At 37.0% G+C, this 22,487-nt stretch overlaps 2 protein-coding genes and 1 pseudogene across 2 annotated transcripts; 1 reads left to right on the top strand and 2 right to left on the bottom strand.

Moving 5' to 3' along the window:
* Positions 1-9,358: 9,358 nt before the first annotated feature.
* Positions 9,359-10,350, bottom strand: LOC125645505 (uncharacterized; annotated as a pseudogene).
* A 2,714-nt stretch (positions 10,351-13,064) lies between these two features.
* LOC125645504 (uncharacterized) lies at positions 13,065-16,950 on the top strand (the record flags this gene model as incomplete). Its single annotated transcript, XM_056141786.1, has 4 exons — positions 13,065-13,076; positions 14,013-14,134; positions 14,455-14,654; positions 16,106-16,950. Coding segments are annotated over 4 exons (1,179 nt in total), but the record flags the coding sequence as incomplete, so codon positions are not given.
* Positions 16,847-20,400, bottom strand: LOC125646966 (uncharacterized). The gene is made up of 2 exons (XM_048873635.2): positions 18,817-20,400; positions 16,847-18,383 (listed from the first exon to the last, which is right to left on the bottom strand). The coding sequence occupies exons 1-2, from the start codon at positions 19,251-19,253 to the stop codon at positions 17,507-17,509; spliced, it is 1,314 nt and encodes a 437-aa protein (XP_048729592.2). The 5' UTR covers positions 19,254-20,400; the 3' UTR covers positions 16,847-17,506.
* Between the last annotated feature and the right edge of the window lie 2,087 nt (positions 20,401-22,487).

The following is a 22,487-nucleotide window of genomic DNA, read 5'->3' as shown; positions in this document are numbered from 1 at the left end:
AAAATAATTGTATAGTTCTAGTTTGTGTAAAAAAAAAAAAAAAAACCCCAAAAAAAACAAACCCCAACACTGTAATATAATGCTTTATCTTCAATATAGATCTATACACTTATTTGTTAAATTAATTAAACTTTTTAAATCTGAATGCAGCTTTGAAATTCACGTAACATGAACAGACGTCGTCATGTCTGTCACCGTTACGATAATTCACATACAATGTCTGTCAGTCCTTGTGTTATTTAGATAATTATGCAATCTAGTAAACTTATTCTGTAAGGAAAACAAGTGAACAGAATCATACATTTATAAAAATTCCAAATTAATCCTTTCATTTTTCATATTGGTGTGATATTTGTGCCAAACTAGGTATTATAGCTTGTATTATTGGTATGCACGTAACTTAACAGATGAACGTCACACATGAACAGACAATCATTCACGGCTCTTCGGGTTCTATCTGGAGTGCTAACAGTCGGAAGGTAAATACGGATGCAGAGAACACTGGGAAAAGATTAAATTATTCATAACCTCCAGGTCACATTTAGACGCACCTAGTATTGAGATCAACTCTATAAATAGCACGTAACGCCCAGTTCATTTGACAGACACGTCAAGCATTCCGGAGATTTGTAAATATTTCAGCCTACATGACTTTTGGGGGGATTAGTGGTCATGTTTTTGATAAAGTTTTAATTTTCCTATCAGTAGACTAGAAAGAAAAGAGAATTAGCGTAAACAGTGTCTCTTTATATAACAATGTCCCCGATGTGTTGTGGCTGACAGAGGAGAAATAAACATCAATTTCTATTTAATTTGAGACATTTTGAGCATGAACACACTTTAGTACGTAAATTTTATCCTTCCAAAACATTTATAAATTAAGATATAGCGTGTTCTTGGAATTAATTCAATGTGCTTGTGTATCATTTTGACGTGGTTGAAAATGTCCTCCAACACATACGTAAATCTAATGGAATTATCAACTTCATTTAAAAAAAAAAAAATAAGATGATCAAGAATTCTGCTAATTTTATCTATATTATATATTTGCGATATATGTTCCGATATAAAACATGTTTTATTTTAATTTGTTTAATATTTTACATTCTATTCCTCCTATTAAAATCTTAGGTCAAGATGTGCTCAAGAGCGAATTTAGAGCCATGGAGACGTCACCAAGACCGGTGAAGGGTTTCAAATTTAGGTCTATGCTCGGCGCTTACGGCCATTGAGCAGTGAGGGTTCTTTAGCGTGCCACACCTACTGTGACACGGGTCATCTTAAGGTCATCTCCGAGGACCCGTGACATTCACATCTGATGCCGAGCGTTTGGCGATGGAACTGTCACTACCTGTTTTAACGACTTAGGTGTGTCGCGGCCGGGATTCGAACCCCGGGTGTTCTGCATGCGGGGCGAACGCAACCCTTATAGAAGGCAAGGTTAGTTGAGTATAGTTCAAATGTCACAATACGTCATATAAGAGTTGAAACTCTCCGTTCGTACACGGGTACGAACCGAAGTCGCCCTCTGAAATGTGACAAGACCTGTCTTATGGTACCAAAGATAGTGAGTGATGTGTCCTATGATCATCTTGTTCAATGAAATCTCGTGGATATATTGGCCTATATTAACAGTTTCAATTGATTGCTATGGTCAAAATGATCAATCTGCATGCACGTGTGCTTTGTTTTGATTGGCATCACAGGATGAATAATAATTATACTGCTGCTTAATTCAATACTTTCATGTGGATCCAAAGTATGTAGTTATATAAAATTTGACAAGTATCTTATAACAATGGATGCCAAACCCACAAGGATTTGTGGGTGTAAATTACTTTAAGTCTCGGAGTTGCAAAACATTAAATTTTGTATAAATTGACAATCTATTGAAATTGTTCTGAAAATTTTAAATGAATATGGATTGACTTATATAATGCCATGGTAATGCAGTAAATTTATCTTGGCCTAAACAATTATATACTGTATACCACTCTTGTACATCAATTTAAGAAATGTTATAAAATATAGGGGAACACAAGTTTCTCCTTAAAAGGTTTAAATTGAATGTACACTTGTTTATCAATCATTAACATGCAAAGTATTAGTTACATAGTATTGTACAATATGTAAATAAGATAGTTATCTCGTGGGGATCCGTGTTAGAATAGGTCCCCAGTACTCTTGCTTGTCGTAAGAGGCGACTAAATGGGACGGTCCTTCGGATGAGACCGCAAAAACCGAGGTGCCGTGTCACAGCAGATGTGGCACGATAAAGATCCCTCCCTCCTCAATGGCCATAAGCGCCAAGCATAGGCCTCGATTTTGCAGCCTTTCACCGGCAGTGGTGACGTCTATATGAGTGAAATATTTTCGAGAGGGACGTTAAACACTATTCAGTCAAGAGAGTTAGTTATGTTAACTAAACCTGCCCTTACAACGGATGCCCCGTGGCACGCTAAAGAACCCTCACTGCTCAATGGCTGTAAGCGCCGAGCATAGGCCTATATTTGAAGACCTTCACCTGTCTTGGTGACGTCTCCATATGAGTGAAAAATTATCGAGAGAGACGTTAAGCAAGATACAATCAATCAATACAATCATTTTAACTATTGTTATCTCTTCCACATGAATATGATATTTTTCCTTTCTTGTACACTTCTGTTGATATGCATCTTCTCTCAACTGTTATGGTTATGATAATAAATTAGATCATTTTCTTTCTGTTTGTTCATTGTTGTATAAAAATCGACAATTATTATAATTGTCAACTTATTGGACACTTACAGGTAACCTTTTCACTACAAGTGGACTTTTCTTCTATATAAAAGCCTAAAAAGACAAAGGATTGCGTAACAAAAATGTTTTAAAGGTCTCGAAAAGCTGAAGATATCGAATAGTGATGCATTCGAATTTGCGTAATTTCTATAAAGAATACAAAATAAAGTGTAGGGCAAACACGGACCGCTGGACACAGTCGAGGTGGCATCAGGTGCCTATCTGAAAGATCCGTGATTCTCACTTTTTGTCAAGCGTTTGTCGAAGAACACATGTATGTCTACGTCTCAGGTTCGATGTGGAATGTCATGAGCAGGGTTCGAACACACTATACCTCCCGGTTACGAAGCGAATGCCCTAACACTGATAACCGTTTCATAATTATCTTCCCTTTGAAGTTGTGTTTCTAGTTTCTCAGAAACATTGCGTTTTTTCCCGAGTATACCTATGAAATGACATTTTCCTCCAACTTAATACCAAGCATATAGTATTGAGAATATACATATATGGGATATTGCGTATGCCAATTAAAAACAAATACCGATGAATTCTATTGTGTTCCGATTCGTGAAGAATTACACTGGTGATAACCCAAACTTGGCATAAAATTCAGTGATTTGAATTTGATCTGCCTTTGATGTCATCATTTTTTTTTCCGAATGCACGCGAAACTCCAACAAATAACAAAAAAAAATCTTAAAAATTCGCCACAATAAAGGAAGTTGGAGACAGAAATATGAAATCACTGTTACCGGTATATAAATATTTCTTTAATTAATTTGGTGTTCAAACCATTATATTTCTGCACCAGAAAAGCTTTCTGCGAATACCTGCAGTTTTAGCCCCTGTGCGGCATATCTTATGTGGTTTCAATTTTCATTTAATACCCATTCAAATCAGTACAAAAACAAATTTCGCATCTATTAAGAATTAATACTTCTATGTGTGATACAGTTTTTATTTCCTACTCAAAACATCGCTTGGGGAGAACTCTCGTATATCATATACCTAGTAGTGTATCAGCCCTGATACACCTATCTTGGCTAGGGTGAGACAGCTGAAAGTAGGTAGGACTGTCTCGCCCTAAGGGCCGAGATATCTGTCTCGGCCCGTTGTCAAGGGGATGTCTCGCCCTCAAATTTCAAATGGCTATTTCTTCTTTAATCTTTTGAAATATAACATAACTACATGAAAAAATGATGTTCGACACAATTTTTTTTCAAATATAATACTTCCTTCCACGACAAAATTTAATTTAAGCAGAAAAATTAAATAAAAACGTTTTCAAAAACAGCGCTAAATTGTAGCGAGTATCTAAGCAAAGGGGGGGGGGGGGGGGGGGGTAACCCAAGTAACAATTGTTTATTTAGAACAATAACACGTTTAACTTCATTTAAAATCAATCAACGTTCTAGGCGACAGAAAACAGTAGGAGGATTATGGAGGGTGATACTAAAGCATTAGAAATTCCCGGTGCTAATGGAGATCAAAATGTTAATTTTCGGTAATTTTGATGTAGAAAACTGCTTTAAACCGATTTCTGAAATCTAAAATCCCGAGGACTTGGCAGTAAAACGAGAAAAGCAGAACCAATATCTTCCGACTTTTTCAACGACTTATAGATGTTAAACAGATGGTAAAAAAAAAAAACTTACTTCAGAATAAGGTAACATTCCTTAAGCAAATAAATAGCAGCATCAGATCTGTAAACATTCCCGTTCATACGATGACGCCACGTAAACAAAGTTCTACAACTCTTACAAATTATATGAAAACGGGCGAGTTTGGTAAATCCGAAAAAAGAAATAAAAATAATTCACTTATTTCCAATTTTAGTATTCATTAGCAAGCCCCTAGGAGCTGCTTAATAGTATGTACATGAACAGCACAGCGATAGATATGACGAGTTTCTCAGCCAAGCAGTTTAGTTAATTGAAACGTCCAGATTCTAGACCACATGAGGGGATGTCCATGATTAATCATCCAATTATTGTGACCAGCAGTGGAATAAAGCTGCAAAACCCAGACTTTAGCATGTTTCACAATGCCAATAGTACTGAAAACATAAACATTAAAGTAAACTCACTGAAGGAATAAAATATAGTCAAATATCGTTGTACAGTATACCATGTATTTATGTTTGGGTCAATACCCCCCCCCCCCCCCCCCCCCCCCCCCCATTTTAAAAAAAAATGTTTATCAACTTGTGTTTTAGGAATATGATATAAACAATATCACATTCTAATGTTGATCTCGGACCTGGGATTGCCCCTCGAGTGAGTCGTCCACTTCTGCTTCATACTTAGATATTTTATTGAAAGTAGACATTAACGGCAAACTGACAACTCAACTGTATGACAAACAGGATAATTTCAGCTTCTCCATCGTCAACTTCCCAGATTTATGTAGCAATATTCCATTATCACCTGCATATGGTGTTTATATATCTCAACTGATTCGATATGCAAGAGCTTGTTCCGGGTATAGTCAGTTTTTAAATCGAGGTAAGCTACTGACATACAAGTTGAAGGTACAGGGATTTCAACAGTCTCGATTGAAGTCAGCATTTCGCAAATTCTATGGTCGTTATAACGATCTAGTTCGTCAATACAACCTCGCATTGGGTCAAATGCTGTCTGACGTGTTTCATACCGATTGTTAAGCCGTTCTTGGCACACTGATTTTGACTGCGGATAACTCCGTTTACCAGATCAGGATATGGGGCTCACGGCGGGTGTGACCGGTCAACAGGGGATGCTTACTCCTCCTAGGCACCTGATCCCACCTCTGGTGTGTCCAGGGGTCCGTGTTTACCCAACCATCTATTTTGTATTGCTTGTAGGAGTTATGAGATTGATCACTGTTTGTTATCTTCACCTTGCATTCGCAATAAATATTTAAAACAATTTCATAAAAATACCTGCACATTAACAAAGTTGTAGCCTTTTCTGTTTATATAATCTGGCTCATTGATGGAAGGTGCTTTTATTTTGATGTAGCTTCTCGAGAGGGACGTTAAACAATAATAAATCAATCAACGCAGCCTATTACATTAGGAAACCCTATAACAAATTGATAAAGATTAAATTGTGTACAAATAATGACGGCATTATGCGTTACTAATTAAATTTAGACTTTCATATATTTTCTGACCACAGTCCCCTTGAAAATGTTAAGTCTGGATCCACCCTTACATTAGAATGAACGAAAACTTCCGCAAATATCCGCTTTATTTATGTATCAGAATCAAATCAAACTTTTTCATCGTAGAATCTATTCAGGGCCGTAACTGCCGATGAGGCAGACGAGGCAACTGCCTCGTCTGATTTTTTGGCAAAAAAGAAAATAAAATTATATAAATGTTATATTATAGGATATATGTTTAAAATGAAGACAAGCACCTTTGTCTTTGACACCATATTACGATTCTTTACATAGTACAAATGAAACACAAACATGATAAATTGGGATTTAAAAAGTGTCATTTTCAGTCGTAAAGTCAATCGGCGGCCCCCAATCCCCTGCCTCCCCTGATTTAGAACCCTACTTACGGCCCTGCTATTGTACCACGATAATATATCACAAATGAAGCAATGTTTTTAAAAATTCCCAATACGTACATGTGTTGTTCAATACGAAAGACTTGCGGTACGATATAACCTTAGTTGCAAAGTTATTTCCCGTGACTTGTCGGTGTTGAAAGTTTAAATTACCGGCAATGGCAAAAAATCCATGTTTTACTTGTGCCACTCTTGGACCTGTCTACATTTTGATGAATTGTCTTGCCACCCGGCACAAACTACAGCACACGTCTTTTACTGCTCTGCATATGGAAGGTGGGGAAAGACAGGGAAAGGTTTCCGAAATAAGCGAGTAAAACCCACTAGTCGCTAAAAACCTCAATGTTACGAGGACTTGAGAAAGGAGTGGAAGAGCACAACTCTTCAAAGTTTCGCGTGTGAAAGAAGGGGCAAGCAGACCAATGATGTAATGAACTGTATCAGGCCGAAATCCTATCTCTTAAACATTTCTACTTCACGCAAATTTTCTAACGAATGTTCGCGATCCACGAGTGTGTTATAGGCTATAAGCTGAGGATGCCGGCGGCGACGACATTATGATCTTTTTGACCGCCATATTTGAGATCTGAGACTAGACTTAATATTGCTGTGGGGGTAACTTAAGTTTATTCTCAAGTTGAATAAAGTTATTGACTAAGATTTTTTCGAGAAATCCAAATATTTGAGTTTTCTCAGATTTGATATTTTTCTCAGAAATTTGAGTAAAATCTCAGACTTAAGTCCAGGTCAGGTGCCTAGGAGAAGTATCCTCCCCTGTCGATCAGTCACACCCGACATGAGCCCTATAACTTGATCAGGTAAACGAAGTAATCCGCAATCAAAATCAGTGTGTAAAGAACATGATTGATTGATGTTTTCGCCACACTCGACAATTTTTCAGTTATATGGTGGCGCCCAGGTTTTATTGGTGGAAGAGAGAACCCAGATGCAATATACCAGGGAAGAGACCACCGACCTTCCGAAAGTAAACTGGGAAACTTTCTCACTTACCAGCTCGAGCGGAAGTCGAACCCGCCCCGACAGAGGTGAGAGGCCGTGCAATTTTGAGCGCGATGCTCTAACCACTCGACCACGGTGGCCCTGTGTAAAGAACAGCCTAACAATTGGTATGATACACGTCAGACATCATTTGACCCATTGTCCCAATTTAGGAAATGCTTACTTTAAATGAGACTGCTGAAACCCCTGTAACATCTAATTTGTCAGTAGCTTTCCTCGATTTAATAGCTGATCATACGCAGAACAAGCTCTTCCGTATTGAATCAATTGAGAGACATCTACACCACATCGAGATAATGGGGTATTGCTACATAAATACGGGAAGTTGATGATGGAGAAGATGGAATCAACCCGTGTGTCATACACTTAGTTTGCCTTTGTCATACCGTATACCCGTTTTTTCCGCGGATCTAAAATTTGGCGATTTCCTGGCTCAAAGGTATGCAAATAATTTTAGCGGAATAAATTTTGTCGGACAAGAAATTGTTAACCAAAAAAAATACAGGTAGTTCTAAGTCTTTATTCCAGAATCATTCAAATCAGTACTGAGAGAGGAAGTTCGTCCTCCATATGGGTTTTTAGTGCTTTTACTATTCCCACCTCATTGAAGCCACTACGAATGATATCAAGGTGGTTTCCGAGATACTGGTGCATTTTAACAAGCCATCTGGCAGACAGGGGTTTCAACTTGGACAGGGACAAGTCCACCGGAGTCACGGACACATCGTCATTATCGTTCAGTTGTCAGACAAGTTGATTAGAATACCAATCTTCGAATGATTTTAACGGCTTTCTGGACGATAACATCGAGTGGCTGTAGGCGATCGGTACAAGCTCGAACATATACTACCTTCACATTATTTTCCGCAAGATATTCAAGAAATTCCTCACCCATCTGTGCATGAAACACATCGAATATGCACAAACACTTTTGACTCGCCGGTAGACTTTCTTTTATCTTAAATTGTTACGTATTGTTAGCACTGGGAACAACATTCTCTGCCATAGAAGATGGAGAAGTTGTATGCACAGGAACTATAGAGTGAAAGAAGTATGAAATAATTTAGTTTTAACACCAGTTTGATTGATTGAATATTGTTTTACGTCCCTCTCGAGAATATTTCACTCATATGGGACGTCACCACTGCCGATGAAGGGCTGCAAAATTTAGGCCTATACCCGGCGCTTATAGCCATTGAGGAGGGAGGGATCTTTATCGTGCCACACCTCAGGTGTGTCCAGGGGTCCGTGTTTGCCCAACTATTTATTTTGTATTGCTTGTAGGAGTTGTGAGATTGACCACCGTTCGTTATCTTCACCTTTCATGTAACAGTATTTGTATATTTCAGATTTATTATAGGATTAAACATTCTTTTTGAAGAATTTATCGATGTGTAAACTCTGGACATTTTACTCACAAACTGAATAAAAGTGCGAAGCACTTTTATTTAAGTTTGTGAGTAAAATGTCCAGAGTTTACACATCGATAAATTCTTCAAAAAGAATGTTTGATTCTTATAATTCCAATTCGTTCCCTGCATCATCAACTTCAATAATTTGAATACTTTCCCCGCACTATGTTGTTTGTATTCAAGCGCGTATGTTTACATAGCGTTTTTGGATTTATTGATGTGTTCATTCTCGTTTACAGTTATCTTTGTCCAATCAAAACAATTGTAATAAATAACATTGGAATTATTACCAATTACACTTTCTGTAAGGGTTTTATCCCCTTCTTCACTGGACGACTCTGTTCCTGAAAATAGCTCGTGCATTAAAACATCAAAACTATTGGACATCCTGGCATTTCTCTCCCTGAGCTCGAAGGAGGACAACTCTCTGTTCGATGGAGTGAAATCTGATGAGGATGTGATTCCAATCACCATAGCGGGAGATATCTCCTCCTGAGATGCGGATGAGTCAGGAATTACACAGGAGGAATTCCACACAATTTTGCTAAAATATGCCTATTAAAGGAAGTGGAAAACAACATACCTGGCTTAATTTCCCAAGAATTGACTTGATTCTGATGCGCCTGCCTTGTCCATGAGTCGAAAAATGATGTAGGGTAGTGACACTATGTAGATTGATCTCAGCTGGTCAAAGAACCCAGTAAAAATATTATACTTCACTTCTGCCCTCCACATGAGAAGATGGCCCTCAAACTGGGAATTTTTTGTCCCTGCCATCCGCCTGAAATGATCTTTGGTGTGCTTCAAAGCCCCCTCTATCCTGTTGGTATGTACATGGACCTCTTCATTTGTGAACTTGTTGATATAGGACTTCTTAAACGCATATTTGTGCAAAACTGTGAAATGGTTGTTCCCGAGATCATTAAGAGGGCAGTATGCAGACCAGCCATCACTGTATATGGTTGCACCCTTTTCAATGTACATCTCAATGATTGGAAGAAGGGTTCCCTCACTCCTATCAGACACATCATACAAAAGGATTGTTTTTGTGTCCCTTTCTACCATGCCAAATATCCAGATCTAAAATATTAGAAACTATACATAAGGAAATAAAGTGTAAGAACAGTAATGCATGCAATAAAATGTACAGTAGACAATATTAAAAACAAGAAAAAGAAATGGACTAGAATATGAATTTGAAAAGGGAGATAACTTGGTTCAAACCGTGATTTGGTTTTCCTTTCTGGAATTTTACTTGCCTTCCAAAAAATGACTCGTCAATCTCCACTATACCTGTGAATTCCCGATAGCGGAGGGTGTTCTACATGTAAAAGTATTCTTTAAATACTTCTCTAACAAATGATGCCCAATTGACGGCAGTTGTCGTATACGACATTCCCGAAAACCGGGAACATTGTGCGAGTCTGTTTTTCTCCAAGTAACATTTGATGAACAGCATAATGTCTTGTAGTACTAAGTTACTCCTGTCAATAACAGAGTATGTTCTGGAAGACTTGGTGTGAACTCTGTTGGCTGAAAATCACCCCACCAGGAGCACGCCATAAACTGCCTAGTGTCATTTCCCCACCACAGTTTTCAATGGGACAAGGGAAAGACGTCGTCTGGAGGTTATTCTGCTGACACCATCGGTGAACTTCATTGTCGCTGCGTAATAAAAGTTGGGGGAAATTCCATGGATTGACGAAATCTGCAGGCGTCCATCTTCGCAAGCCAAGTGTCCGATTCGCTTACTCTCATCGACCCCTTGGCAGATTTAGTCAAGTTTCTAAGCTTTCAAAATATCGCGCTTTGACTTTCCAGGGCATCCAATCAGATCGCGCCATACATACACTTTCGGTTTGAGTAATGGCGACCTCCATGTGTAGCCCGTGTTGTCGCCTCTGCCATGGAATTTTGCCCAAAAAACAAAGACGAACGATCTTTGGAGAAAGCTTTGGCGTGTATGATCAACTGCTAGAAATAATAGATCAGATTCCTCACCCAAATGACGAAAAAGGGAATTACATCTGCGGTATGTGTTGGAATAAACTAAACAGATTGGGTAAAATCGAATACGACATAAAAACAAAGTTAGAAAAGTTAAAATCTGAAAGGCATGACTTGATACGCGATTTACGCTTGAAGCACAAGGGCGATATAAGTGTACAGCAAGTATGTACACCTAAATCCAAAAAACATTTAATTGTTCACTCGCCAACACCGAGGAAAGTAAAACAGCTGTTCACTGAATCCAAGTCCACTCAGCTGGCGGATACTCCAACATCATCATCGAATCCTGTGACCGACGACAAAGACAGGAAGAAAGTGAACATTCAGCTTTTCTCTCCCAGTAAAATCAAGATATGATTTATTATACATTGTCATAAATAGATTGATATTTTGTGTAAACATGTACACAGGACAAAACAGATTTTTGAAACCTGACACTAAATTTCATATTTTTTATAGTCTATTTGCATTTCACTGCAGCTTTTGACAGTTGTCATGATTTTTAAGAAATGCTAAGCCAATAGATTTGGTTTTAAAGAACTATATCTTTTCAATATTGTATGGAAGTAGTGGGTATAACCTTTTATCCAACATACAATTAAAAAAAAAAATTATATGTATGGTTGGGGCGGTATGGTTATGTATTCAAAAGTCTCAGAATTTCATCGGATACAAATCAAATTTCTTGTGAAAATATATATGCTGATTCTAGTTATAGTCGCTTAAGTAATGAGGATTATTAATGATTCGCTAACAGGTTGTATACAGAGATCCAAAAGAAAAGCTGAAATCCAAAGTTATCCCTGCTGGAGATTCACAGAACATCATTAGATGTATTTCAAGGGGTGAATCCCACCAGAAAACATCCAAAGTAATCTACATTTCCACTTTACAAGACAATATCCATAACTGTGTGATCAAAGATCTCAGAAAGGAACTGAACAAGCTTTCATCTACCAAGACTATGTCATGTCTTAGAAAGACATCAAGTGACAAGTTAGCCACGATTAACTTCGAGTCATGGGATTTGGAGCTACAGTTACATTCCCCATTATTGTATAAGATAATATCTGGTTTCTTCAATCCCCATAATCATGTTGCAGTGGCAGTGATCGCTGCTGTTATCCAAAAGAATCGAGTTATGCACATGTCTGCCTTTCATCATGCAGTAACTCAAGTTTTGGATAATGGTGGAGCAACGGATGAGGTAATTATGCAAAATTTAATACATCATTGTCACACGTGACGTACACAAACCTGTGTGTGCTTGTGAATAATTTAGAGGTACAATGGTGAAGATTATTAAGCCATTTAACTGAAACTAAAGAAAATTGTAATTGTTCACTTCATTGCATTTAGAAAACTATTACATATATATCAATATAATGCATTCATGGTGTTGTTTGGTCTTGAATAAAACATTGCTCTATTATGTGAAGAACGTAAATTAATTTTGTTTTGTAGTGCATAAATCTTCTCAACAAGTTGGGTCTTTGTTTGTCACCATCTGCTGCGGCAAAGAAGAAGTCTGATTTGATAGCAAGGCAAACTGACCACATACAACGACTGATGATTTCAGAAAAGAAAGCCCTCGAAGAAAATACAGGTGAGGATTGCGTGCCGTCTGAAATCATTGGAGATAATTTCGACATTATGAAAAGTCCATCTCATATGAGCAAAGAGAAGCAGCGACAAAGTTGGCATTGATTTTTAATGGTTGGTTTGCAGAGAAGGGTTTTAAACCCTAACTTAAGTACAGATGCCCCTGTTACATCCATATCAGAAGCTGAGAACAGCATATTCATTCCAAGTATTGAAAATTGCAGGTCCCTAGAAAATAATTTTGTTCACCATATTATGAAGGTGTTGGTGAAATATTTTCCCTGCTTTCAAAAATATGGTGCATATATTCCCAAGTGTATTGAACATTCTCACATGCAAGAATTATCCAAGAAATCTGACTTTGTGATAATAGATCTACTTGACAAAAGTGAAAATAAAAATGAAGATATGATCAGTATCTTGGAGCATATTCATGAGAATTATATCCCACATACAGCTGAGGAACACTCACATGTCATCCGAAAGAAAGTATTTGGGGGGATGTTCTTACAAATGAAAGAGCATATTCTGCACAGTTAGCTATGTTAAATGGAGCTACAGATTTTGAGCAGATAGCAGGTGTCATACATAGGCCAGAAGGACTGCATAGAATGATGAATCTATGTCTGGTAACAAATTAACTCCCTGTTGACGTTCAATTTGAAGTTACAGTTCAAGGTTTCAAATATGTCAGGTAGACATTTTTTTTTACAAGTTTTGTTTTACCATTGTATAGTGTCTTCTGGAGCTTTTAGTCCTTAAAAATTCATTGTTTTTTTTTAAAAACTAAATAGGAGATTTTTCTCAGCATTTGGGTGGGGGTGGTATTTTAGTATATTGCTTGGTTCTGAATGATTCAATTATGGCCATGTGACCTTTATCTTAACCAGAACAGTCAGTAAGGTCATATTGGTTTTGAGGCACATCTGTATTATGTGAATTCATTTTCAGTTATTTCGTGATCCTTTGGGACTAGGTTGGGGCCAAAAATCAGAGGTTAAAAATTTTTATGGGAAGAAATATTGATTAAAATTCTTTTAAAATTACAACTGCTTGCCAACGACAGGGCCAAGGTCACTCAAGTGAGTGATGTGGCCCCTTGTCCATTAATACAGTATAGCTACAGAGGACCAATGGTTTTATTGTTTGCTGTGGGACATGCTTACTTCTCAGCGCATAAACTAATATTTCAGTTTGAATTCACTTATATAATTTTATTGCATGATGTACATGTTACAATCTAATTAGAATTAGCTGATTTGAATTTTAAATCTGCTACTGCTTTGGTAGCAGATTCTAAGCAGCTATTTAGATTTTAATTAGATTGTAGATGTTCAATTTTATTGTTTTTATTGCATGTTGTATTACATTTGATTTTAGTTTTAATATAGTTAGGTTGTTTACTAGAATAACATGCATTGAATAAAATGCTGCATGTTCTCTTCTCAGATGTACTGTTAATGACCAACAACATTAATTTTTAAATTATGCCATTTAAATGATATTGATAATTATGTATTTTTGGATATTTAGATTATCGATTGTAAAATTAAGAATTATACATGTATTCGAATGAAGACAATGAAATGTTTTTTTATGAATAACCAACATTTTCAATTGTTTAATGCAGATTCTCTACCAGCAGTTTTACAAGGCTTCATCTACCAATGACCGGGGAACTCTTTCCCAGCTGAGAAACATTGTTCATCGAGTTGATGTTAAAGGAGCAGAAAGAGTTATCGAAAGTTACAGGTATGAAAAAATCTATGTTGAGGCATTCATCCCTTTCTGCATTTTCGCAAACCAAGCAGACACTTGGCTTGTGAAGATGCCCTTTCTGGTCAAATATTTCAAGTATTTATAGTATTTAATAATATATAATAGTATAAATTTATAGTATTTATACTACAACAGTATTTAAAAATTTTGTAAGAGTGCTGGTTTTTGAGGAGTTTCTGATTTGATATATTATGGATTTGATATATTATGGCTTAACCTATGCTGTGTATTTCCTTGATTGCTGTTTCAAACTATTTACAAAATAATAACTATGTACCCTGTGTATGTTTTAGAGCACACTCTGCTTTCATTGATGATTGCTTAGATGCTTTCATTGTTGGTGCCTGTATGCATCACTTGAAAATGGAGAGCATTGAATGTGAACCACAGTCCAAACAGATTCTCTTTGAGGCCATCTCATCAGAGGATAAGATGCAGTTCATTGCTAACATCGCATCAGAAATACAGAAAAAGTACATCAATCTGGAAAACGGTATGCTGCTCATTTTAATCCACAAACAAGGTCCACAGGCCTTGTTTATCATCTGAATATTTGTTAAAAGTATCACAGGACTATAAAATCTGGAAAAAATTCTAGTTCTGGATACTCTTATTCAAGAACAGTATAAAACAAGATATATTCTTTAAACTTAAATGCCCCTGAAAGTGCCTAAACTTATGAAAGACTACATTTACATAATATAAAATAAATAACATTAACACAATATGACTGATTTCGAACCATCTACCTCTACTCCAGGGATTATGAAATTTACAACTTTGGTAGAGGCCTCCCTGCTCTACATGAATATGCATTTAGTTTTTGTTAGCTCACCTGACCTGATAACTCAAGTGAGCTTTTCTGATCACCCCGTTGTCTTATAAGCTTTTTACATTCCCGACTTCTTCTCCAGAACCACTGGGCCAATTTCAACCAAACTTGGCAAAAAGCATCCTTGGATCAAGGGCTTTCAAGTTTGTTGAAATGAAGGGCCATGCCCCCCTCCAAAGGAAAGATAATCACAAAAATAGGGTGGGGTCATTTGAAAAATCTTCTCAAGAACCACTTGGCCAGAAGAGCTTAAACAGTAACTTACATGAAAGCTTCCCGACATAGTGCAAATTCAAGTTTGTTAAAATCATGGCCCCTGGGGGTAGGTTGGGACCACGATAGGGGATAGAAGTTTTACATGCAAATATATAGGGAAAATATTTAAAAAGAACCACTGGGCCAGAAAAGTTTATATGAAAGTGTCTTGAGATAGTGCAGAATCGTGTTTGTTAACCCAACCCCCCCCCCCCCCTCCTGAAATTTACAATTTATGTCCACCTTGTACCAAAAATGCTTCATACCAAATTTGAAAAAAATTGGATTAGTAGTTATCAAGAAGTTGAAAATGTTAAGATTATTAACACACAATGACAGATGCAGACCAATTGCAATATGTGACTCGACCACTCAGGTGACCTAAAAATGTTCTGGGTGACAAAGGTGATTTAAATTTGCATCTATTTCATTTTAGTTACTCTGAAAAGAGACCACTCTATTTCAGCTACATTACTATATTCAAATCTTCTGGTATCAAATTGAGAAGTGTGAAGGTGATTTATATCAGAATTTAAAGAAAAATTCCTTAAACTCATTGACAAGTTAATAAAGTGATTATGAACCCGAAGAGCCATTGTTAACTGCACAGGTCTTATAGGAATCAAATCATTTTGTTTAACAAATTTTGATGTCAATTTAAATTCTAATTGCATACTTAGTTTTCTACAAAACTAAAAGTTATTTGAGCATAGAAACAGTTTAAATAGTAAATACTGAACAGTCTCATGTTGTCAAACACAAGTCCATGTAACTATGGGCTTCTTTAATTTCTTTATTTTTCTAGAAACTTTGTTCATATGTAACCATGGTAACTAAGATTTTAAGTTGTTTTATAGATTTGCACACCTTGGAACATGCTTCTGAGAAACTGGATATGCAAGAGCAACAAATCAAAGATATGTTTGATGCCACTGAGGGATTATACCACTGTGTTGATTGTCGGCGCCCATACAAGAAGCAGGGACACCTTAAAAATCATCTTAAAAAAGAACATGATTGGGAATTTCATCATCAAGATCAAGAAGCTGGTGAAGATCATGATCGAGTGGCCCTTTACAGAGCATCATTTATGAAATGTGCTCTTCTACTTAGAGACACAAGTGACGCTTATAAATTGGGTGATGGAAATAGAATTATGGACAATTCCAAATTTCAAATGCTTCTCTCAGGGATTGCACATCATACAAAATACCAACTATGGCTATTCAGATTTCTAGCAAATTATCACTGCTTGCTAAGTCCAAGGGAAGCATTTGAGTACAAATGGAACTGCACAACAAATATGAAAGGTGGATGTGGGCATAACATTCCGAATGATAATTTGGTAGAGATTCTAGTCCATCAACTTAAATCAAAGTTGCAATCGCAGGGAGCAAATGTGACATTTTCAAGTGCGCGGAAGGCAGCTTTGACTCTTCAAATACAAGATGAGATCAAGGAAAATTTAATTGAGAAGTCTGGCATGAAGAAATCGGGGACCACTCGTTCAAGCACTTCAAAGGACAAAGACATTTTACTTATGGTGACTGAACTCTCTGCTGCCAGTGTGTTTGATTACATTCCTGGTAGAAAATATGACAATTTCAAAAACTTTAATGATCTGTTTTCCAGAATTAATATCCCAGAATTACACAAATGGTTAAGTAAACAAAAGGAGAGACTGTCTTATGAAGCCATTTAAATACTGTACATTGTATATGCAGTATAGATTGATGTAAGTCAAAGCAACCATAATGAAATGAAAAAAAAAAAGAGCAGTTCTCAATTTATTGCATTAACATATTAACAAAATGTTTTCTGACAGTGCTAAATAACAATTTGTGTACCAATCTAATTAAAATTAGATCCTATGATCCGCTCATCTACTATCGCTACACATGGGTAGATGAGCGGATCATAGGATCTAATTTTAATTAGATTGATTCGTGTACATACATGTACTTACATGTCATTCATTATAGTTACCTTCATCTTCGTCTTCAGTATCTAAAACACTGTACATAACATCATCTCCGAATATTTCATTGATAACATTTGAGATTTGGTTAGCAACATCATATGACCATACAGCACAGTTTTTCAAAATATCTTCAGGTGTAAAAATTTGATCAACATGCTGTACAACATAGTGTATAACATCATTAGACAAACCGTGAATTAATTCTGATTTCATCAGTGTTGAAAAATTTGACAGTTTAAATTGTAATGCATCTAGTTTCTGCTTTAATAGTACCCTGTCAGCTGAATTGACATCTCGGCTCATGTGATTCGTATTTTTCTTCTTGCAGTTCAAACAATAGTGCTGGATGGGTGTCCGTACAGTTAAGTTCACATTTGCAACTTTTTTCACAGACATCACAACACATATGCATTGGAATCACCTTCTCAAGTTTACATCCATAAGACGAACACAAAATTTCTCGTCTACACTTTGAATCTTTAGCCAATTGAACAAGTTCCTCTTCAACTCGTTTTAATTGTCCCTTGTGGAATTTGTAAATAATAAGTTCATGCGCAAATTCTCCATCCCTGCCTGCCCTACCCATCTGTTGAACAAAAGTGTCCATTTCTCTTGGGAGGCCATAATGAATAATATTATGTACTTTGTAGAAATTTACACCCATGCCTGCCGAATTGGTACATATCAAAATTCTAATGTTTCCATCTTTTGTCATATCTGACCTAATGTATTCTTTTCTGCCTTCTACAGTTTTGCTATGAAACATTTCATAATGTTCACTTTTTCCTATCCTTTTTCTAAATATTGCATAAATTTTAGACACATCACTTATTGATTCTGAAAATATTATATGTCTTGGAAGTGTTTCCTTTTTCTTTTCAAATTCATTCAACAACCAACCCATTACATCTTCAATTTCACTGTTGTTAGGGACACACATTGAGGATATTTTAATGTTTTTCCTATCGGGAGACTCTGATATGATCACAGTTTCAGATGTCCTGAAGCAAAGACTTCTCGTGATTTTGCGACGCTGTGCAGGACCTGATGTTGCGGTTAAGGCAGCTATAGGGACGTCTGGGCAAATTGCTCTCAACTCTCCTATTTGACTGAAATGTTCCCTAAAGGCCTTATGGTGATCATTTCCTTCACCCCTAAATTTAAAAAAAATACAGTTAAGTATATTTAAAATGTGTCCTTGATATGTCTCACTTAACTCTCTCAGATTATCAAGCCCCAAGACCATAAACTTGAATCAAAATTTTCATTATATTTCAAGATTTATCTTGCACAAATGTTTGTAAAACTGCAGGTTTATAGGGGGATCAAATGCAAACATATACTGAAAATATTATTTGTTTATGAAAATCATTACAAAAGGTAGCTGGATTTGAAATTTAGACTTAAGAATATATTCTCCGTTTATGGTCTTGACTTGAGGCCTGGTATATATGATGCAGGTAGATTGGAATAGTAAACAATGACTCATTTAAGGGTGACATTTTGTAAATATAGTTACACCTGTGTTTTAACAAAACATTTACTATCATGTTGGTGGGGAGGGGTGTCATAAACAAGCTTGATTACCATTGAACAACTGTGTGGGCCTCGTCCACGACGATGACTTTAATTTTCTCTCTTAATTTGGATACCATATCCCTCCACTTCTTCTCGCCAACCAGTGCCTCCGGACTGCCAAAAATAAACTGAAATCCCCCTTCCTGTAACACATCATCGTCGTCTGGGTCCTTTCCAATATATGTACAAGTGAAACCTAGCTTGCAGAGTCTTTCCGTTTGTTCTTTCATTATGGAAACAAAGGCTGTCACAACTATGACACAAGCGTCATGACAAATGACGGGAATGCTTTCGTAAATCATAGATTTCCCGCTACCCGTCTTCAATCCTACGAATACATCCTTTCCATTACAAACCGCTTTGATCCCATTTACTTGATTTCCCCTCAAACACTCTATGCTAAACCTGTCTTCAATCTGTTTTCTCTTTTCATCCGTCAACTCCATTTTGTAAACATACACATGTACCAGAATTTATAACGCGTTATCTGATTGGTTAGTATTTGGTTCCCTCAAGAACGATAACTCGCTCGATCCATTAGATGGCAGTTCAGTCGCGACTAAATCTGCCAAGGGGTAGATGAGAGTAAGCGAATCGGACACTTGGCTTGCGAAGATGGCAGGCGTCATGCTCAAGATGTCCTCTGTGTGCCTATCGCGGTAGCTCCCGCCACTTTTCCTATTCTTGGACATGGTCCACGTGCAGAGCTGGAGCACACTGAGGATTGTTCTGATGACGGGCCATTTTATACAGTGTAGGATTAAGGGGGATGGACATTTATAATTGAATGAAAGTAATTTAATATGAATAGTTTGGGGTGGAGCATTGACGTCAGACAATAAAATTGCACGAAATATGTTTTTTTAATTTCCGGCCACTGAAGGAAAAAGCTAAACAATAACGCATTCTGAAAGTTAAAATATAATTTAATTCTTAAAATATACATAGTTCTGTCTTAGTTGTATAGGTGTCTATCTTTTGACACGACCGTCTATGTATTCATACCGTCTAGCACTAACGTTCCATGCATACAGACTAATTTCTACCATTTGTGAATAATGTGAAAATTTGTACGAAAATGCCTAGTGATATAAAAGTAAAGACGAATAATTTTTAACGCATTACTTTTAATTAGCCTTACCTTAAAAAAAAAAAAAATGCATTAAAGTGGTTGAGAGCCGATGAATCCCTGGCCAATCCCATTAACGTAACCCATTCCATGAAAATCAATGGGTTTAATCCATTAATGAACACAAATGTGGAAATTAAAATCCGCTGCCATTGCTTCAGACACGGTGTCCAAAACCATCTCCTCTTAGAGAGGGACCATTCCTTGGGTGGTCCTATGATGTCCTGTATTAACATCCATTTTTCATGGATTACGGTGTTTCTGGGCGCCATTTCTTGTGACACACAACTTTTTCTCTCTCTTTTGTATAGAAGACAATAGAATTCTGCTGTGTAAGAGTTTCTTTTGTATGTTTTGATATGACATTTATTAAAAATATGAATGAAATCTTCTCTATTGCTGTTTTTCAGTATTGTAAGTTCTTGCAAATTTGTATTTTATTCCATTAAAAAGAGAATGCGCCACACAAAAAAAACCGCGAAAATTTATAGTAAAGAGTGATTGTAAGGTGCTCTGGTGGGTGAATGGAAGAATGATGGAAGGGAAATAAAGGGTTTGAAGTAAAGTTAAAGTAATTGAAGTATATTTGAAGGAATGTACCATTTAATCGGTATGTAATGTAAATTTCATTTTTTCAGAGCTAAATTTATATCCGGATAAATGTATTCACCCACCAAAAACATTCTGCAGAAATGTATCGTTTATTCTGTTATAGAGAAGGGGGGGGGGTGAAGCACTATAAATGATTTGGGAATACGAGTGTGCAGAAATGTACAGTTTGTCAAAAGCGATTGATTGATTGATGCTTTCCGCCACACTCAACAATTTTTCAGTTATCTGGTGACGCCCAGTTTTTATTGGTGGAAGAGAGAACCCAGATACAATCTACCTGGGAAGAGACCACCGACCTTCCGAAAGTAAACTGGGAAACTATCTCACTTACCGGTGCGAACGGGATTCGAACCCGCGCTGACAGAGGTGAGAGGCCGTGTGATATTGAGCGCGATCCTCTTACCACTCGGCCACACGATTGATTGATTGTATCTTGCTTAACGTCTCGCTCGAGAATATTTCACTCATATGGAGACGTCACGAAGACCGGTGAAGGGCTTTAAATTTAGGCCTATGCTCGGCGCTTACGGCCATTGAGCAGTGAAGGTTCTTTAGGGTGACCGCCCAGTATTCCGACGGTCAGGTAGTCCGAAACTCCGATAATTTGTGGCCACATATAAGAGATCGCTATGTAATAGGCAGCAGAAAACAGGATTAAGTGCCGTGTGCCAGAGCGATTTTTTACGTCACAAAAGCAAAACATCGCACAGTGGGAAAACTTTGAACGGATTCGACCTACATCGAGTACCTGTAAAGTGCGAAACAAAACGAAATCTACCGAAACGAGACGAAACAAATTCTATAACCGAACTCTATTAATTATAATAATTAAAAATGGTGTATAACCGAACTCTATTAATTACAATAATTAAAAATGGTATCTTAAGCCCCTGTTAAAGTCACCACATATAAATAAAATTTGTCTCCCCATTGTGGTAAGCTTTCGGCTTGAGGCCTACTTCAAATTTTAAGACTGAGCAGGGTGTAGGGATTCCTACCATTTTTAGCTTGTTATTTCAGGGGTTGGGGGTGATTATGTATGTTACCGTCGCCATCTTCATGACGTTTATATGGTAAATTTTGGAATTGAATCCCATTTTAGCATGTGCCCCAATCTAAGTTTTGTGCTCTCCTACCAACACTTTACGATGTTTGACTACGGCATTGGCGTTGCCTTATAGCTAATAACAAATTCGTCCGAACAAATTACTAATTTGTCCGAACAAATCGGTAATTCGTCCGAACGAATTACTAATTTGTCTGAACGAATTACTAATATGTCCGAACAAATAGCTAATTCGTCGGAACAAATTGCTAATTTGTCCGAAGAAATAGCTAATTCGTCCGAACAAATTGCTAATTTGTCCGAACGATTTTCTATTTCGTCCGAACGAATAATATATTTATATATGGCCTTTCTACGCCGCCGTAAGTTCACACTTGAATGATTTTGGTCAGAAATTGATTGTCTGATTTATAATCAGGCCGTGTCGATTTTGGCAGTTTCTGGTAATTTCCTTAAAATAATGCCTGACATGAATAAATTTTAACTCTATTAATTAACATTTTTGGTGATGGTCAACATGTCGGAATATTGAACCGTCGGACTACCGGACCGTTGGAATACTGGGGCTTGAACCGTTCTTTAGCGTGCCACACCTACTGTGATACAGTTCATCCGTTTTTAAGGTCATCTCCGAGGACCCGTGACATTCACATCTCATGCGGAGCGTTTGGCGATGGAACTGTCACTACCTGTTTTAACAACTTAGGTCTGTCGCGGTCGATGATGAGGAAATTAATAACGACTTAATATGAAGTAGTATCAAACTACTGAAATATTTTCAGATTTGCACACATGTATCTCCGAAACTAAACTTTTAACGGAATAAATGTATCCTGTATATTTTATTGAAAGTAGACATTAACGGCAAATTGA

Source organism: Ostrea edulis, chromosome 6 (assembly GCF_947568905.1).
Source record: "Ostrea edulis chromosome 6, xbOstEdul1.1, whole genome shotgun sequence".
NCBI lineage: Eukaryota > Metazoa > Mollusca > Bivalvia > Ostreida > Ostreidae > Ostrea > Ostrea edulis.
This window is presented reverse-complemented; position numbering and strand designations above follow the sequence as displayed.